Here is a 17,686-nt window from a genome sequence, read left to right on the forward strand (position 1 = left end):
TCCTCAGGGTGCTTTGTATTCATTTGACCTCCTTCTAACTTTAAAAGAAATTAAAAGACTTTTGTGGCCTTTTAAAACTATACTTAATGTAGTGAGAATCTTAAAGATTCTTAAAGTGTCTGAAGTTTAAGTGGGTCTTGATTTGGGGATTCTCTTTCTTTTACTGTAACTCGTGTCCAGGTAGGAGAATGAATTTTTGACACTCTTAGCCATTCTGAAAATCAAGAGGGGTTTCTTTGCAGATACTGTTTCTGATTTTAGAAGTAGCTTCTAGAAAACCTCCAATTAAGTACTGCTTTTATTCTAACTGTGGGCTGTGAAATCATTTAGATTGGTCAGCTACAGCATTTTAATGATCAAAATGTGTTAGGGTAGCATGGAATGGGAGGGAGTGGTACAGGATAATACAGGACATACCAGAGTACATTTATACCTTTGACCTTCACTTAAATACTTCTGAGGTATTTTGGGGAAGATTTTATTATATATTTTTCATATATACTATTTCTTACAATGAGTCCTATATTTTTAAAAATAATGAGTCTATTTCCCCAATTCATCTCTTTTTTTCACCTATGTTCAGTTGTAAATGTGACCTCTGAGTGAAGCTGGTAATAGCATTCTCTCCCGGGGTGAATCATGGCCATTTAGAATGTAGGTTTGGAAGTCATATAAAATCTGATTCCAATTCCAGTCCTTCCTCTTAGTAGCCATACTACCTTCCCTCAGTTATTTAACTTCTTTACAGCTTAGTGTCCATGTGGATAAAAGAAGGTCAATAATAATAACACCAATCTCTTATGGCCATGGTGAGAAATAAATGAGCAAATGCTTGTAAAAGTTACTGGCACAGTAAATGTTAGTACAATGTGCCTATATAGAGTAAATGCTTTATATATATTAATAGCTCAAACATTGCTTCCAGTCCAATCTCATTTTGAAATTGAGACATGTATAACTGCCCATTTGATACCTTGTCTTAATGTCTAGCACACCTTTCACACTTGAGTCATTTGTATTGGAGTCCAGTAACCACAACAACCTTCTATCCTCCCAATCAGGGCAACCTTTGAAGTATCCTTGATTTTCACTTTCACAAGCCACTTGCAGTCCACCAAGGAAGCCTGGGGGACGACCTACAGAGACTGACCACTTCCTGCTGCTGGGCTGCACCTCACTGATGAGCCACCATGGCTCCTCTGAGTGACTAGAAAACCAACAATCAAGTGCTCTTTTTCTTCTAACTGTGGACGGTAAAATCATTTAAATAAACGCCCTCTGAACTGCATTGCCTGTTTCCTCCCTGCTCTGCTCTGAGACAGTCTTTCCTTAACACAGTACATTGGGAATCCTTCGTGAACCTCTCAGGTGGTTCCTGCTGTGCTCAAAACACCGTGCTGCCCACACTTCATGACGAGTGAAGTAAAAGTCCATCCAGGGCCCACTTGACCCTGTATGATCCAGTCCCTTGTGCCCTTCCAACCTCCTCTCGCTCTTTCTTCCTCATTCACTCCTCTCCAACCACACGGGACTCCCAGCTACATGCAGAACACAGAACATGCCTGGGTTAAGGACTTTACTCTTGCCTTCCCTCTGCTTTCTCCTCCACACCAAATTGATGTTACTCTTTCCTTCAGTTGCATTGCAGAACTTTAACCAACCTCCTTCTCCCTGTTGCCAATGCCACAATCCACTCTTATTGCTCCTGCACATCTCAATCTCTTGGCCTGCTCTTTTCATTTTGGCCTGAATGTGTAACAGTTTATGACATACTACATAATTTATTAATGTATTAGAGGTTAACCATCCTTAATCTGAAGAATTCGAAATCCAGAATGCTCCAAAACCCAAAACTGTTTCAACATCATCATATTTTCGGATTTTTTGATTAAGAATACTCAACTGATAAAAGTCCATGTGAATATCCAAAACAAAACAAAAAAATCCAAAATCTGAAACCCTTCTGTTCCTAAGCATTTTGGGTAAAGGATACGCAATGTCATGTTTTTTATTGTCCATGAGCCATTTCCAGAAGTTAAAATTCGTGACGGTAAGGTGCTATTTTTTTGTTCATTAATGTACATTGTGTCTAAAAATGGTATCACACTATTTTACCCACCCCACATCCAAACGGTATAGGTGAAATAAGGGAAGCACTCAAGAGTAGTAAAGCTCTTTCTGTACCTTAGTTTAAACCATGATTTAATATTAGATCCACTTGTGGTTTGGCTGGTAGAAATCCAGAATAATGGGGCTTTCTACATCTATAAATGGCAAATGAGCATATTGAAGTTTAGAATAGTTTCAAAGCCAAAGCCTTGTGTCTACAGCTAAACCTGAAGTATTTACTATCAGAGACTGCTGTTGAATTATTAGTTGAGGATGTGAAAATGTTGCAGAGAAAACTCAGTAGGAAACCTACAAGCTTTTACACGGCACTTATATCCATAAATGTTAAATAGCTGCCAGGGTGAGATCATTCCTATTGTCTTTTGGTTACCTCTGTAGAAAGTCACATGAGTCCATCACTGTTCAATAAGGCTATAAAATTGATTTTGTCTTTTATTTAACTATCCTTCGTTATATAAAAAACTTATAAAGTATTTAAAATGTCAACATGCTCTATTTCCTCCCTTTAAGTTATATCCACTTTATCACCTACCAAAATGGGTAGGAATAGTGATGAAATATACTGCAAAACCCCAAGTTTCTGTTGTAGCAGACAATGAGGAACATGTTGTATCTGTATCTCAAGATCCATTTCATTCACTGCTTATACAGTATGGTCCCCTTAATTTCATTAAGTCAAGGGGGAAAAAGTCGGCTCTGCAAATTACACACAAAGTTTAATTCTTTTTCTTGTATCCTAAATAATGGCTATGAATTTAAGTTGCACTTATCAAAGAACAACTCCATAAGTAATGTTTAAAATATTTGCTTTAGGTATGAAAATGTACTAACGTGCAATTGCTGTATTTATTATGATCAATACCCTATCTGGCTATGAAGAAAAAAGGACAGTAGTTCTGTGTAATGCATGCCAGGTCAATGCCTGGGTTAGGATAACCCTCTGCGGATTCTCCAGAAGTACATTGCAACAGTTCTGAACCCTCTGTCTAGCTAATCCACATACATGTCTACCTCCCCTGGCAATCTAAAAGGTTAAAGGGAAAATACAGTTCTCACATATCCATTTAATTTTAATTATAAAAGAGAACATGCTAAAGGAGTTGAAATGTCAATTAGAAAGTAGAGTCGTATTTTGCTTACTCACTCTCCACTCATTCCTGTGATTTTTGCCAATATTTTACTCAATAATGCAACAAATCTTTTAGAGCATTAGCCTGCTGCAGACTAATCTTTGATATTCAAATTTAAAATATTTTAAATGTAGGAGTGTCTATACAATATATGTTTATTCTTTTAAGATTGGACACCACTTTGCTATAACCAGCTATTTTCATTCTTATTGTAATTCTTTTATTTTGTATGCATCATAGGCAAGACTACACTGTATATTAAATCAGTGGTATAGTTCATATTCAATAATACAGCCAAAGTGAGAAGAAACACAAGTTATTTTTAGACTGGAGATGGCTTTAGAGATTTTAAATTTATATTCCTCATATTAGAGGGGAAAGAATGAAGCTCTGAAAGGTTAGATAATTTGCCCACAGCCATACTAAAGAGATTCATTAGAATAAACTTCTTTGGACTCTACTTCACATTTTTTCATATAAAACATGCCTCTGTGTGCTTCCATTAAATTAAATTAAATTATATAGACATGTACAGATAAACCAAAGGATAATTTACCATTTGGCCATAATACTAAATATAATCCTTTGATGTTTTTTAAAAATAATAATAATGCTCAGACCATAGATCCAAAGGACTTTTAATTACCCAATACAGATTTTTTCTTCTAGTTGTCTCAGAAATATGGAAGTGGTAGTGGAAACAGTGATGTGGTGAAAGGCCAAGCTCAACATTTACCCATTTATTCATACTGTTTACTATTTACTTTCCTGTAACTTGTTTATATTTATTCCTTTTATCTGGGGTGACCTTTATCAGCACCACCTTAGTGCATGAGAACAGGCTATCAGGTGATCTAAGTTTTAACTTCAGCCCATAAAGTGGAAAGCTCAGTGATGTCCTCAGTCTTTTGAATTCCAGCTGCTGAACCTGGGAAACAAACTCCTAAAAGAATTGTTTGAGCCACCACATAAAAAGCTATAACTGCAGAGTCCTGCTTTCAATTTGAAATCAGTAACAAAAACATTGTGAGGAATACACTATGTTTCTTCAGTGAAATAATAAAGGAGGATTATTACCATGTTTTGGGTTGATGAAACAATCTCATTTTAACATAAAAACATTCCCAGTTCATCCAGGGACAGTTTCCAATGCTAAATGATGATAGTATATTCTGAGCTGCCACTTTTTAGGGCCATGGGTTTTCATAATTTGGCTGACGGGTAAAGATTTTTCCTTCCCAATAAAGGAGAAAATATGTCTTCTGAGGCTCGACTTTTAACTTCATATTGCTATTTATGCCCTCACTAGTGCAAGCCAATCCTGACTGCCTTTATCTTTTGGCCTGACATAGTGGAAGAGACCAGAGGAAGTCAGAAACAGCTATGCTTGGGTGATATTAGGCATCAAAATGGATTTCAGCTCTACAAAGAGCATAAGCATGCTAGAGTGTGGTGTTATGCATTTGAAAGTCTCCCCCACACAAAGCCTTTCTGAAATGTCAATAAAGTGTAACCCACTTTATGGCTATAAAAGTACTTATTCTTTTCAGTATTGCCTGACATTGTTTCTGTGATTTAAAGACTCCTAAATCATCAGGATGATTAGTCTTCCTTCTTTGATACCCCTTTAAGAAGTGTTAGATGTGCTTAATTAACTTCTCCTTATCATAACACTCTCATTTACTTTAATGTGTAATTAGAGAGAACTTTTCAGTTTAGCACTTTATATGTACTGGATACCCTTCTTTGTTTTGTCAGTATAAAGATAAATAAAATATATCAAAAGAGAGGAAAGAAGCTGCCACATGAGCTGAAAATCCTCACCACATTCACATCAATGCAGGGAGATTGACTTCCTAGGACAGGGTGAATTCTTTCAAGCTAAATGTCAATGATGTTCATTACTAAGTGAGAACACAATCTGAAACATTTGCTACTAATGTGTGAACATACTCTTCTACTACAGAAAGTCTTTTTAACACATTTGAATTTCTCAGGAAATAAACCCATTTCCTGAGTTTTAAATGAGGTCTGGATCACCTTCCGCAAATACAGTCACTTATTTTCTTTCAGCATTTATACCTTTTTCACAGCAATTATTATGTGCATCTTCTAAATGCTGAGCAGAAGTTTAAAATCCAGAAAGTTCTTTCAGAGAAATAAAATACATGCCTTACAAAATTTCTGTTCTAAACTTTTTCAGGTGAGATTGAACCTTGAAATTAACATCTTCAGGCAGTGACGGAGGACCCACATTTTGGTGCTCTACTTTGACTGATGTAGTACTACTGGTGAAAGAATATATCCTTCACTCAAGCTGTGGCATTCTTTTCAACATATTATTAAGTGCTATCATGGGCAGGGTGTAAGTAATGTTTTAGCAGTTCATTCATTTGCAAACTGCTCAGTTTACTTTCTTTAGCAACTGTACACATAAGTGGAAGAAATTTGGTGGCCAAATGATTTTATGACAGCTAAGTAAAATCAATATATGTAATTTTATTTCCTTGAAGAAGTCCTAAGCCTCTAAAATACTAAAGACGGATTTATGTATAATTAATGGAGTAGTTTAAAACAATGAAGAATTTCTCTGGAAAGAATAAACAATAAATGAGTATTTGAGGATATGAGAGAAATGGAAAGCAAGGGCAAACGAATCCCTACTTGCTAAGTTGTGTATAAATTGCTATCATGAGACAAACAAGAGTCACTGTACCCAGATTATGTAATTTATTGGGAGTTTGCAGGCTTCCGTGTCCCCCAATACTGATAATAACATTAATAGTTTAATTACAACTTGCTGCTCAAGGAGATAAACAAGGCTGCTTGCTTTTTAAAATCAGGGGTTACAATTACTTTTAAATGCAGGGGAAAGGCACATCTGCAAGTGCATCTTACTTTGTTAGGAAAGCAACCAGAAACCATCTGGAAAATAAACAAAGCCCCAGGAGTGAGCAGCGGGTGCAAGATTAGAGCAAAAGAATGCCTGATTTGAACAGTGCAGCAGTAGGCGTGAAGAGTAGTAAACAGGCGGCAAATGTAGGTGGGCAGGGATAGAAAAGCTTTTGGTGTCCAGATCTCCCTCATTTCCCCCAGTACCATCACGGAGAGCGCCCAGTGCGCTTCCCTCCTCTGTCCATCTTGCAATGTCTCTGGCTACCTGGTCTTCGCTTCAGCACCACAGGGATAGGACAGCTCCCCTGGCGCACAGAAGCCTTCCTGGAAATGCCCTTCCCACTACACCAATGTCCTTTCCGCAGTATTTCTCTTTCTCTCTGTAGTCTCTCTTATCACTTTGCACTTAGGGGTATTTTGAAAGATATACAGAATGGACTTGATACTTATCTAGCGTGCTTATTTCCAGATGAGAGGGAGACAACTCCTGCCTGAGTCAATCTTTTAATTGGACTCCAGAGCAATTTAACCAGAATAAAACATTGCAAGTCACTGGGTTTAATCTGTTGGCAAAGTGGTTCAACTTAATTGAATAGTAACTGAAACTTGAAACTCTCATTTAGGCCTTTTTTTATTGTTCTGTTATACAAGTAGTACCACAAGGTAAACCACCTTTACTAGCTGCCGCTTTAGCTCTTTTTCTTTTGTACTAAGCCAAAGACACTGAAGAATCATAGCTGAGTTTGTTGTCAGAGGGCCCAATGGAGTAATGCTTAGTATCACTGGGTTGTGACAATAACCTCGGCCCTGAAAGAAGCTCTTCTCTGTCAATTAAAACACACCCTGTGCCCATCTGCTTAATGCGGAATATACAAGCAGAAAACTCTCGATTCACAGTTCTGAGATGAGCACCATGAGCTACTACGGCACGCCACCAAAACCAACCAAAGCTTCCTCAGTGAAGTTCTCTTTTCTGGAGCCCCAAAGTCAAAAGTAACCATCTCAGAAGTAATGGGTTGTGTATGATTTAAAAAACCAAATCACCAAGACAGGAACATCACACACCAGTCAACTTGGCTACTCTGACACATCCAATTCCCTTTCTTCCATCCTTGTGCCTACTAAACAGTGCTTCTTCTCCATGCTCAGTGTTCTCTTTTGCCCAAACTCCTCAAGAGGAGGCAAAATACTCAGCATTTGCAGGGTTTCGTTGCACTGGCGCCCGCATACACACATGCACACGTCCATTTTATTTGACTCAGTTCCACTTTCAAGGTTTAGTTTCTTAAAGAAAATGGTATTGTCTCCTTTTGAAAACTTATTTTGGAAGTAAGTCTGCAGCAACAAGCCCTCGTGTTGCACTGGAGTTGCTAGAATAGTAAGAGACTTTGGAGAGGAAGGGACATGAGCTAGGGCTGAGGCTTAGTAGTCATGGGGCAAAGGCAGCACTGTGAATTTAGTGGTGAACAACTTCCTCCCAGGGCCAGAGTAACTTAATCAGGAGTGAGTTTGGAACAGCAGCAGCTGTGGGAACAGTGAACTCTGGCATTTCTTATTAGGTAATGAAGTGGACCCAACTCCTAACTGAGGCAGCCCTCAGTCTCCTTACTGTTGTTTGTCCTTTCCTAACTCTCTCTCTCCCTCCCTCCCTCCCTCCCTCCCTCTCTCTTCCTTGCCTCCTTCCTCTCTCCTTCCATCTCTTCCTAGCTTCCTTCCTATCCTCTCTCCTTTTCCCCTTCCTCCTCTTCCTCAGCTAACTATTCACTTAATTCTTTCTTGACCACTTTGCGCACTAACCCTAAGGACAGTACCAGATCGCCCGCCACGGGTCCTGTTGACCATGCCTTCATAGGACAAACACCACCATGGCTGCTCTCCAACTGCTCTGACTGCTTAGAGCCTGGGAAAGGTTCAGTTCCCAGCGGTCGGCCCCGCCCCTCTCTCCACTTCAACCTCGCGCCAGCAAGCCGGGTAGCAGTCTCCCGTCAAAGGCACCAGAGTCTGAATGTCACCAACAAGTTCCATCCCGCAGTAGCTGGGCCAGCCGGCCTCACCCACCAGACCCCCGCCCACGGCAGGCGCAGGGGCTCCGGGAGATTACTGGGATCATTGTTAGTACAGATAGCACTTTCTTTTCTTCCTGGAAGGGGAAAGCCCGCGTGCGGCTCCTGGGCGGGTGGAGGGCTCCACGCACCACCTTCCCCCACCTCCGCAACGCGCACACACACGCACACATGCACACGCGCTCGCACACGCCCTGCACACAAAGACGGCTGTGAGCAGCGCCCGGCTGGTGGTCAGGGGCGGGGAGGGTGTCTGGGGAGGGGACCGAGAAGGGGCGGGGGCTGAGCCAGCCTGGAGCGGCGAGGGCGGGAAGGAGCTGGTGGCGCGGAGAGGAAGGAGAGGGCGTCCTCACCTGCCCCCAGGTTGAAGGAGATCCTGGCCTCGGCGAGGTACGGCGTGTCGCTCTTGGAGCGCACTCTCCGGATGGGCCGCCGGTCTATGTCGTCCTCCGAAGATGCCGCCATTAATGTGGGAGGCAGGAGCAGGGTCGCCCGGCGCGCTGAGAGGAGAAGGAGATGCAGAGAGGGAGGGAGGCAGGCGGAGAAGGGGAGGAGGGGAGAGAAAGAGGCTCACGCACAGGGAGAGGGGGATGGGAGAGGAAGGGGAAGGGGAAGGGGACGGGAGGGAGGGGGGCAAGAGAGGGAAAAGGGAAAAAAAGAGGGAGAGGGAAAGAAAGAGAGCAAAGGAGAGAAAAGGGTGAAGGGAGAGAAAGAAAACCCTTTAAGGATTTATGGACTGGAGCAGAGACCAGGCTGTCCCTGTCCTGTGCTCCCCTAACCCCAGGGCCAGCACAGCACCAGGGGTCAGTGCTCTGCACCGACACCCGCCTCCTGCCCACAGCCCGGGTTTCAGCGTTGCCACAGAGAGCCTCCTGCGAAAAGGAAGACTCCAAAGCAAAGGTGCCCAGTCAGCACCGTGCCCTCTCCCGCCAAACGCACTTACTCTACTTGTCAAGTGCACACCCAGGTCTCCTGTCCAGGGGAGTCTCTAGTCTGGGGATGCCAGGCCGGGTGGGGCAGCCTTGGTGCTCTCTTGGCTTTTACACTTGGGTGGCAAGCTCCAAGCTGCAAACCCTGCTCACTTAGCCCCTCGGGAGGGCATCGTGCCCAGGGAAGCCCTCTGCCCAGTTTCTCCCAAGCCAGATCTCAAATAGAAATAGACTTGGACCTGAGAGCCTCAGTAGCTCCTTATCTGCCCCTTACAACTTAGAGGTGGAGGAGTAGAGAGAAAGTGTACTTGAGTTTGAAAGCAGTTTGGCAGTCAGATTTCTAGAAATGATAATTTTGCACGCAGAGCAGGCATGTTCTCAAAGAATTGAGTGGCCCTTTGATACAACCGCTAACTTCTAGGATGTATTTATCTCTACATAAATACCCATTCATTTCAACCTCCAATTTTCTCTTGACTTGGTTATGTATAGCACAAATGATAGTCTTGGGATTGGACCTGTACTCTCTACCATCCCGTGTCATTGTTTCTGAAGGAGAGGTGAAGATCAAGGGGTTTTTTATCCTTTGAACGTTCACACTGCTGCCCCACACTGCTCCCTGAAACACAGAAGAGGCAGCAGAAAGGTTTCTGAGGTGTGAATCAGAATGGTTTGATGCTCCCACTGGGCCTATTGATGAGCTAAACTCTTTCATGTTTGTCTTTTTGCAACTTCTATCACTTGGTCTTTTTGTGCCCCGATGCTGCTACTCTTCTATCTAATAAGTGCTCTCAGCCAGGGTAGAGATAACCTTACCTTGGTACCTTCTGGTACAAAGGAACCCTCAGCGTGGGTCATGTCCTTCAGAGTCCCTCTGCCACCCTGACTCTGCCAGCCTCCTTCTCTACCTCAGCTTCCCTCCCCTCTATATTTCCTCATCCTAGAACCTTCACTGGTCTTTTGCATTCTTCATGTTAGGGAAAATGTGTCTGCCTTTGACCTTGCAGCTTCCTCTGTCTCCACCACACCATTTCCTTGTCATTCTGTGTAGAGTCCCATGGGATTCTAGGATTCCCTGGCTCCAGTTTTTACTCTCAATTCCCTTCTTTCATCCCAGTCCTGGTTTCTATTGCCTCGCTCCATTAACACTATTTTAAGAGGTCAATGTCTTTCTAACAATTACATCCATCCTCTTTTTTGGTTTCTTTGAAGTATTTAGCAATCTGTCCCTCTTGAAATTGTCCCCTCCTTTGGCCTTCCGGTGCTGGACTGCCTCCCTCGCCACTTAAATCCCAGTCCTTAGTCAATTCTAATCTGAAACTGCTTGTTGCATTCAGGGCTCTTGGCAATTTCACTTCAATTGGTCCTTAAATCCTGTCTTCCATTCTCTACTTTTAGTCTACTGGGAACTGGCCTGAGTCTGGCTCATTTCTGCACCTGTATCTATGCTCCCATGAATGAGTACATGACAAATTTCTTTGCTATGTACTTTTCATGTTCTCCCTAAGAATGTATTTATGACATTAACCTAGCACATAGTAAGTGCTCTACTGATATTTTTGAATGAAGGAAAGGAGGGAAGGTGGGGAGAGTACATGGAGAGAAGAGAAAAGCAGAGAGGAGGGCTAGATAACAAACGAGTGACTAAACTGGGAGCCAATTTAGTCCATGTCTGCCTGATTTCAAGTCTTAGTCTTTAGTGAGCACTCAATGTCCACAGAGGATTGGTTGCAGGACTTTCCTCAGCCCGCCAGAGAAACCAACATCCTCAAATTTTCAAGTCTCTCATATATAACAGCATAGCATTTACATAGAATTATACGCATCTTATTGTATGCTTTACATAATCCTTAGATTATATATAATTCTTATAACATAAATGCTGTCTAAATAATTGTTATACTGTGTTGTTCAGAGGATAAGAACAAAATATTTGGATGTGATTTTTTTCTAATGTTACTGTTGATTTTGTATATGTAGAACTCGTGGATATGGAATACTGATTGTGTATTGATTTTCTTAGTACATTTATTTGGTGCACTAGCCACATTCTAAATTCACTGTTCTAAGACATCTGCCTTACCACTGTATCACATTTATTTTCTCTTAAATGCAGATTAACAACAGATCCTCTTATTGCAAGAGACAACAAGAGGGATCTTTGCTGATCAAATGAATTATGAAAGTTAATACTTTCACATGTTAACCAGGCTGTAAACCCATGGTATAATTATAACATTTAGGTTTAGGTTCTTAAGAGAGTGCAAATAGTAAGGAAATAAACTCACACAGTTTTATAAACTATATCCCCATTGAAATAATGCTCTGTGATTTGTTCCAAATGTTTGGGATTTCCCATCACTTTGTATTTTTATTCATTATCCAGATTTATAGAAAAATGCTTCAGTCATTTGGAGGAATAGCCAGCCTTACACTTTCCAATGTTGCTCTGATTTTGTTAGCAAATGTTTTGATATAGAGACATACATCTTTGAATTACTGTTTCATGTTCATTTACCACTTTAGAGGACTGGTGTTATGGTTTATACCTAGCTGTCCACAACAAGGGCTCATGAACTCATAGGTGGGGCTTTTAGGAATGATGAGACCATGGAGGTATGGTGAATTTAAAACTAAACATGATGATGGGAGGTAAAGCCTGGTCCCTGGGTTGCTAGGGGTGTGGCCAGGGATGTCATGTCTCCCTCCCTTCTCTCTTGGTCTCTCAGTCTCCGTCTCTTTGTCTTCGTCTCCTTCTGTCCCTCTGTCCCTCTCTCCTTCCTGCCTGCCACACCATGAGCTCTTTCTCTTCTGTCATACCCCTCTGCCATGCCAGCCAACCTTGGAAGCAGCCAACTGAGGACTGAAACCTCTACAAACTGAGCCACATATCCCTTTCCTTTACATTGCAGGTACCAGGTACTATGTCTCGGTGATGAGAAAGTGACTAAGATACCTAGGAACTTAATATTTTTACTACCTGAGATTTATCCCTCTTCAAAAATGTTTACTTGTACTTTCATACTATTCCATTACTGACTCTTTTGTTACTGAAGTAATTCTAGAAAGATCTACTTTTGATGAAAATGGACATAAAATACTTTATCCTTTTTTTCCATGCTCTTGAATTCTTGTATGACATTTCATTCCTGATTATCTTCCATTGGAAGATCATCTTCCATTTACTTTGCCTTTAATTAATTTTTTGTTTCTTTTCCCTTCACCCTCTCTCTCACATTTATCTTTCGCTCTAACAGTCCTTTCACAAAATCAGTTTTCTTGTACCCCACTCTCATCCTATTTGAAGGGCTCCTTTTTGTAGACTTGTCATATATCTCCAGTCTTTATTCCTGGAGATTCCTGTTATATTCATGATTCTGTATGATAAAGTATCTGATGGCATCAGGGAAAGAATAAGGGGATGGGAGTCAGGGATGGCCAGTGCAGATCCTAGGATCACCACTCCATCACCAGGTGACATTGGATAAATCACTCTGTCAGTCTGGGCCTCAGTTAAGTCACCCATAAAAATACAAGGGTCAAATAACATAATCTTAAAGGTCCTACCTAGTCCCAACTCTATAATTATTTGTAGCTATTCTTATATTTCTACTCCTTTCAATAAACATCGGTGATATCTTTTATCTCTTAATCTAAAAAATACATATCCCCCTTTGATCTGTGACTAGACCCTTGGTATCTCTACTTCTTTAAAGTGATTTTATATTATATAAGTCTATTTTATGAACCTGAATCCTCCCAAATCTGGTTTCTCCCATGCTTATTCCACCATGTGACAATGCCTACATTTCTAGGTGTGCACTGGAGTGGATATGAGTACATATATAGAAAGGATTGAATGCAACAGTGACCTCAACAATATACAAATACAGTTTTTGAAAATTATTGCTTTTTTTTTCTAAAATATAACTGTTTACCTAGGAACAAATATTTTTTGCTTTCCAAAGCCAGTCAATCATTTAAAACTTCAGACCCTTACATGTATATTATTTCCAGAGCTAGAAGCAAAACAAAAGAAGAAGCACAATATGGTTTCAAAAAATATTTTATATATCTATCAATGCATGGATATTGGAGGTGGGGAAAGGAGGAAAAAATAAGGGTGCACTTTTCCAATTTTGTTATGAAAATTGTGCAGGTGAGTAAAATGTATCCCCTAAAGTAGTGCTTAAAGTGTGTTTCTAGAATATTCTATATCAGAGTACTTGGAATACTTGTAAAATGTGTATTTTTCTAGGCTCCTAATGTAATCCTACTGAACTAGAATTTCAGGATTGAGATCCTTGTACGTAGATTTTCAAAAGTCCCATCTATGTCCACTGTCACTACTTCTATTCAGCATTGTACTAGAAGTCCTGGATATAGCAAGAAGGTAAGCACAAGAAATTTAAGAGGTAAAAAATGATTGAAAGTGAGAATAAAATTGTTATGAATGTGTACATACAGAATCCTTAAGAATCCACAGTATCACTGGATATAATGTTAGTATAAAACATCAATTTCATTTCTATGTACTAGAATTTTTCAATAAATTGTTATGAATGTGTACATACAGAATCCTTAAGAATCCACAGTATCACTGGATATAATGTTAGTATAAAACATCAATTTCATTTCTATGTACTAGCGAATTTCAAAAATAAAGTTTAAAATACTATTTACAATAGCATAAAAAACAATATATTTAACAAAAGATAAGCAAGACCTCTGCATGAAAATCTAGAAAATATGCTGAAAGAAGTTAAGAAGGCCTAAGTAAATTGGAAGTGGGGTAAATACACAAGGATTGAAAACATCAAGGATTGAAAAGATCATAGTTTGAAAGACTCAATATTGTTAAGGCAAATTGATCTATATTATCAATGAAATTCCAATCATGTCTCAGATTTTTTTTCTTTGAAGTTGAAAAGCTGATTTGACACTGCAGATGAAAACACAAAGGGAGAATATTAGCCTGCACAATCTTGACAAAGGAGAAGAAACTTGTAGGATTTACAGTACACAGTTTTAATAATTATTTTAAAGGCACAGAATATAGCGAGAATGTAAGATAAATGGGCCAATGGAAGAGAGTGGAAAATCCTAATAATGTCAACTATGAAAAGTCATTTGACTGTGACAAAAGTCTGACCGCAGTATAGTGGGGGAAAGGATGGGCTTTTTCATAAGTACTTCTTGGTCTCTTGGATACTCATGGTAGAAGAAAATAAAGTTTCATCCCTACCTCATACCACATGTAAGATTCAACTCCAAATGGATTGCGGATTACATGTGAAAGACAAACACTAACATTTCTAGAGGAAATTTTTTTCACAGGAAAATATTTTTATGGCTTTAGCAAGGATTTTTAAATAGCATTGAACATAAAAGAAAAGTATGACAGTGCCAATAAAAATAATAATGGCTTATTGAAAGACACCATTAAATGTGACATATCAAAATATGTGGGATACACCTACGATACTACATCAAATGCTTACTTTGAGAAAAAGAAAGGTCTCAAATCAATAATCAAAACTCCCACTTCAGAAATTTAGAAAAAGAGGAGAAAAAAATCCAAAGCAAGCAGAAGAAGGAATTAATAAAAATAAAAGCAGAAGTCAATAAAATTTAAAATAGAAAAGCAACAGATGAAACAAAAAGTCATTCCTCAAAAAAAAAAAAATCAATAGAGTTGATTAGCCTGTAGCAAGAGTAACAAAGATGATAAAAAGAGAAGATTCGACTTATCAACTTCAGCAGTAACATAGGGGTTATCACTATGGCTTCTTCAGCCGTAAGAGAATATTAACAGAATGCTATAAACTTCTTTATTCTCACACATGCCACAACTTGGAAGAAATAAACTACAAGCATGATGAGCTTTTTAAGAAAAACTATTATGAGAATGAAAAAGGAAACCAGCAGTCTTGGAGCCAGAATATACAATAAATCCTTAAACAATAATGGAAAGACTTGACTAGACACTTCAGTAAAAGACATTCTGTAAGTGTCCAATGGGCATATGAAAGGACTCATGGGTATGTTGAAAATGTAACCTCAGTGGCTACAATTTAAAAATCATTCAATTCTGGTGATTGCTGAGGATATGGAAAAATTGGAGTATTCAAACATTGTTCATCAAATATAAACTCAAAACTCATTTTGGAAAACTATGCATTTAAATAAACATTTAAGAGGTAAAAAATGATTGAAAGCAAGAATAAAATTGTTATGAATGTGTACATACAGAATCCTTAAGAATCCACACACATCACTGGGTATAATGTTAGTATAAAACATCAATTTTATTTCTATGTACTACCAGATTTCAAAAATAAAGTTTAAAATACTATTTACAATAGCATAAAAACAATGTGTGTGTGTGTGTGTGTGTGTGTGTATATATATATAGATATAGATATAGATATATAAATATATCTATATATATATATCTCCAAGCATGTCCATAATAGATTTTCTTAAAATGGCCCAAACCAGAAACAGTCCAGATGGCCATCAGTGGAAAAAGTATAAAAGTAATTGTAATACTCTGAGTATCATACTATATAAAAATGAAAAAGAACAAATTATGGCTATAAGTAACAATGTGAGGAATCTTACAGATGTAGTGTTGATCGTTCCATTTTTAAAAGAGAATATATTGTATACATCCACTTTTATGGAGTTCAAGAATAAGCAAGGCTCATATGCTGTGATAGAAGATTGATGAGTATTATGATCTAGATCTAAAATACCCTCCAAATTCTCACGTGTGTGTGGAAGGTGATTGGATCTCAGGGGTGCTGTGTTCCCCAGGGAGTTCATCCACTGATAAACTAATAGCTAAATACAGTGTTAAGAGCTGGGACTTGGTTGGAGGTGGGAGACTGGGTAAGGGGTGTCCTGAAAAGCAGATTCCTGTCCACCTTGTTCCTCCCTTGCCTCTCTGCTTCCCCGGTTCTGGGGGCCGAGCAGGCTTCCTCTGCCAGGCCCCACTGCCATCCGTTTCTGCGGTGGAGCCACCTGACCATGGACCACGATCATGAAGCAGAATAAACCTCCCTTAAATTGTGGCCATCAGGTATTTTTTCCTAGTGATGAGAAAGTGAGGAAGACGTGGAAGAGTTTAAATTAAAGTGTTAATGTTAAATTTATAGGTGTGTTGTGGTGATGAAGATAAAAATCCCAGTTCTTAGAAAATGTACACCAACGTGAGAGAAATACAAAGCCATAATGGTTCAGAAATATATAAATGTAGGGGCCGGGGATTTAGCTCAGTGGTGCCTCACAAGCACAAGGTCCTGAATTTGATCCCCCATAATACCAAAAAAGAAAAATATAAATGTAGACACACACAGATGCACACATGTATTTGTATTCTAGATAGACACATAGAGATAAAAGTCAGAAATTATGGAAATAGGAGGGAGAAAATTGGATAAAATGTCATTAGTGAATCTGAGTAAAGAGTACCTCTGTGCTCTTTGTACTATTTTATGTGTGCAACTCTTCTGTAGGTTTTCATTTAGTCCTACTGAAAGTTAGAGTGCTGGAAAAAATATTTCTTTGTTTTTATTTTGGAGCATTTTCAAAGATTAGAAGTGATACTCCATGTTTATTTTAAATTTTCTTTAAAAATTATCATTGTCAGATATTTCCGTGGGCTGGGGGAAAACACAGTTTTGATATGAAGAGTAACAGTTCTAGATTTATCAGAGGTCCTTGAATTTTTCTTAAAAATTGACATGGGAACTATCACAAAGAATCAACAACTGGGATCTCATCTTATTTAAAAGCTTTTGCATAGCAAGAGAAAAGACCAACAGAGTGAAGAGACAACCCACACTGTGGGAAAAACTTTACCAGTTGTTCTTCAGACAAAGGCCTACATCTACAATATATAAAGAACTAAACAAACAAACGAAAAACAACCAAACCCTAAATTTAAATATGCAGTCCAAGAATGTGCCTTTAAAATGAATAGAGACTTCTCAGATGAAGAAGTAGAAGCAGCAAATAAATATATGAAAAAGTGTTCAACCTCACTGGTCATTCGAGAGATGCAAATGAAAACAAGCTGAGATTCCACCTCACTCCAGAAAGAATGGCTGCTATCAAGAAATCAATAACAAATGCTGGCAGGGATGTAGAGAAAAAGGAGCCCTTCTCCTCTTTTGTTGAGAGTGTACGCTGGTGCAACCACTGTGGAAATCAGTGTGGAGATTCCTCAAAGCACTAAAACCAGAGGTTCCATTTCACCGAGCTATTCCCCTTCTTGGTATCTTCCCAAAAGAATTAAAAGCATCATAGCACAGCAATACATGCACACCCATGCTTATAGCAGCACAGTTTGTAATAGTTAAATCCTGGAAACAGCCCAAATGCCAATCAACTGGTAATTGGATAAAGAAGGTGTGGTTTTTTGAGACAGGGTCTCACTATGTAGATCAGACTGCTCTGGAACTCATTCTGTAGCTCAGGCTGGTCTTGAACTCATAGCAATCTTCCTGCCTCAAATTCGCAAGTGCTAGGATTA

General features: G+C 39.3%; 1 protein-coding gene across 4 annotated transcripts in view; it reads right to left on the reverse strand.

Annotated features, from left to right (window-relative positions):
• The window catches only part of Phactr1 (phosphatase and actin regulator 1), a 514,585-nt gene that overhangs the window by 458,638 nt on the left and 38,261 nt on the right, over positions 1-17,686 (reverse strand). For all 4 annotated transcript variants that reach the window (XM_010622877.3, XM_010622876.3, XM_010622879.3 and 1 more), the window contains one exon: positions 8,572-8,718. In XM_010622877.3, coding sequence (XP_010621179.1) covers positions 8,572-8,718 — 147 coding nt within the window. The remainder of the gene's footprint in view (positions 1-8,571; positions 8,719-17,686) is intronic.

Source organism: Fukomys damarensis, unplaced genomic scaffold, assembly GCF_012274545.1.
Source record: "Fukomys damarensis isolate Sample0158 unplaced genomic scaffold, DMR_v1.0_HiC HiC_scaffold_10, whole genome shotgun sequence".
Classification (NCBI taxonomy): Eukaryota; Metazoa; Chordata; class Mammalia; order Rodentia; family Bathyergidae; genus Fukomys; species Fukomys damarensis.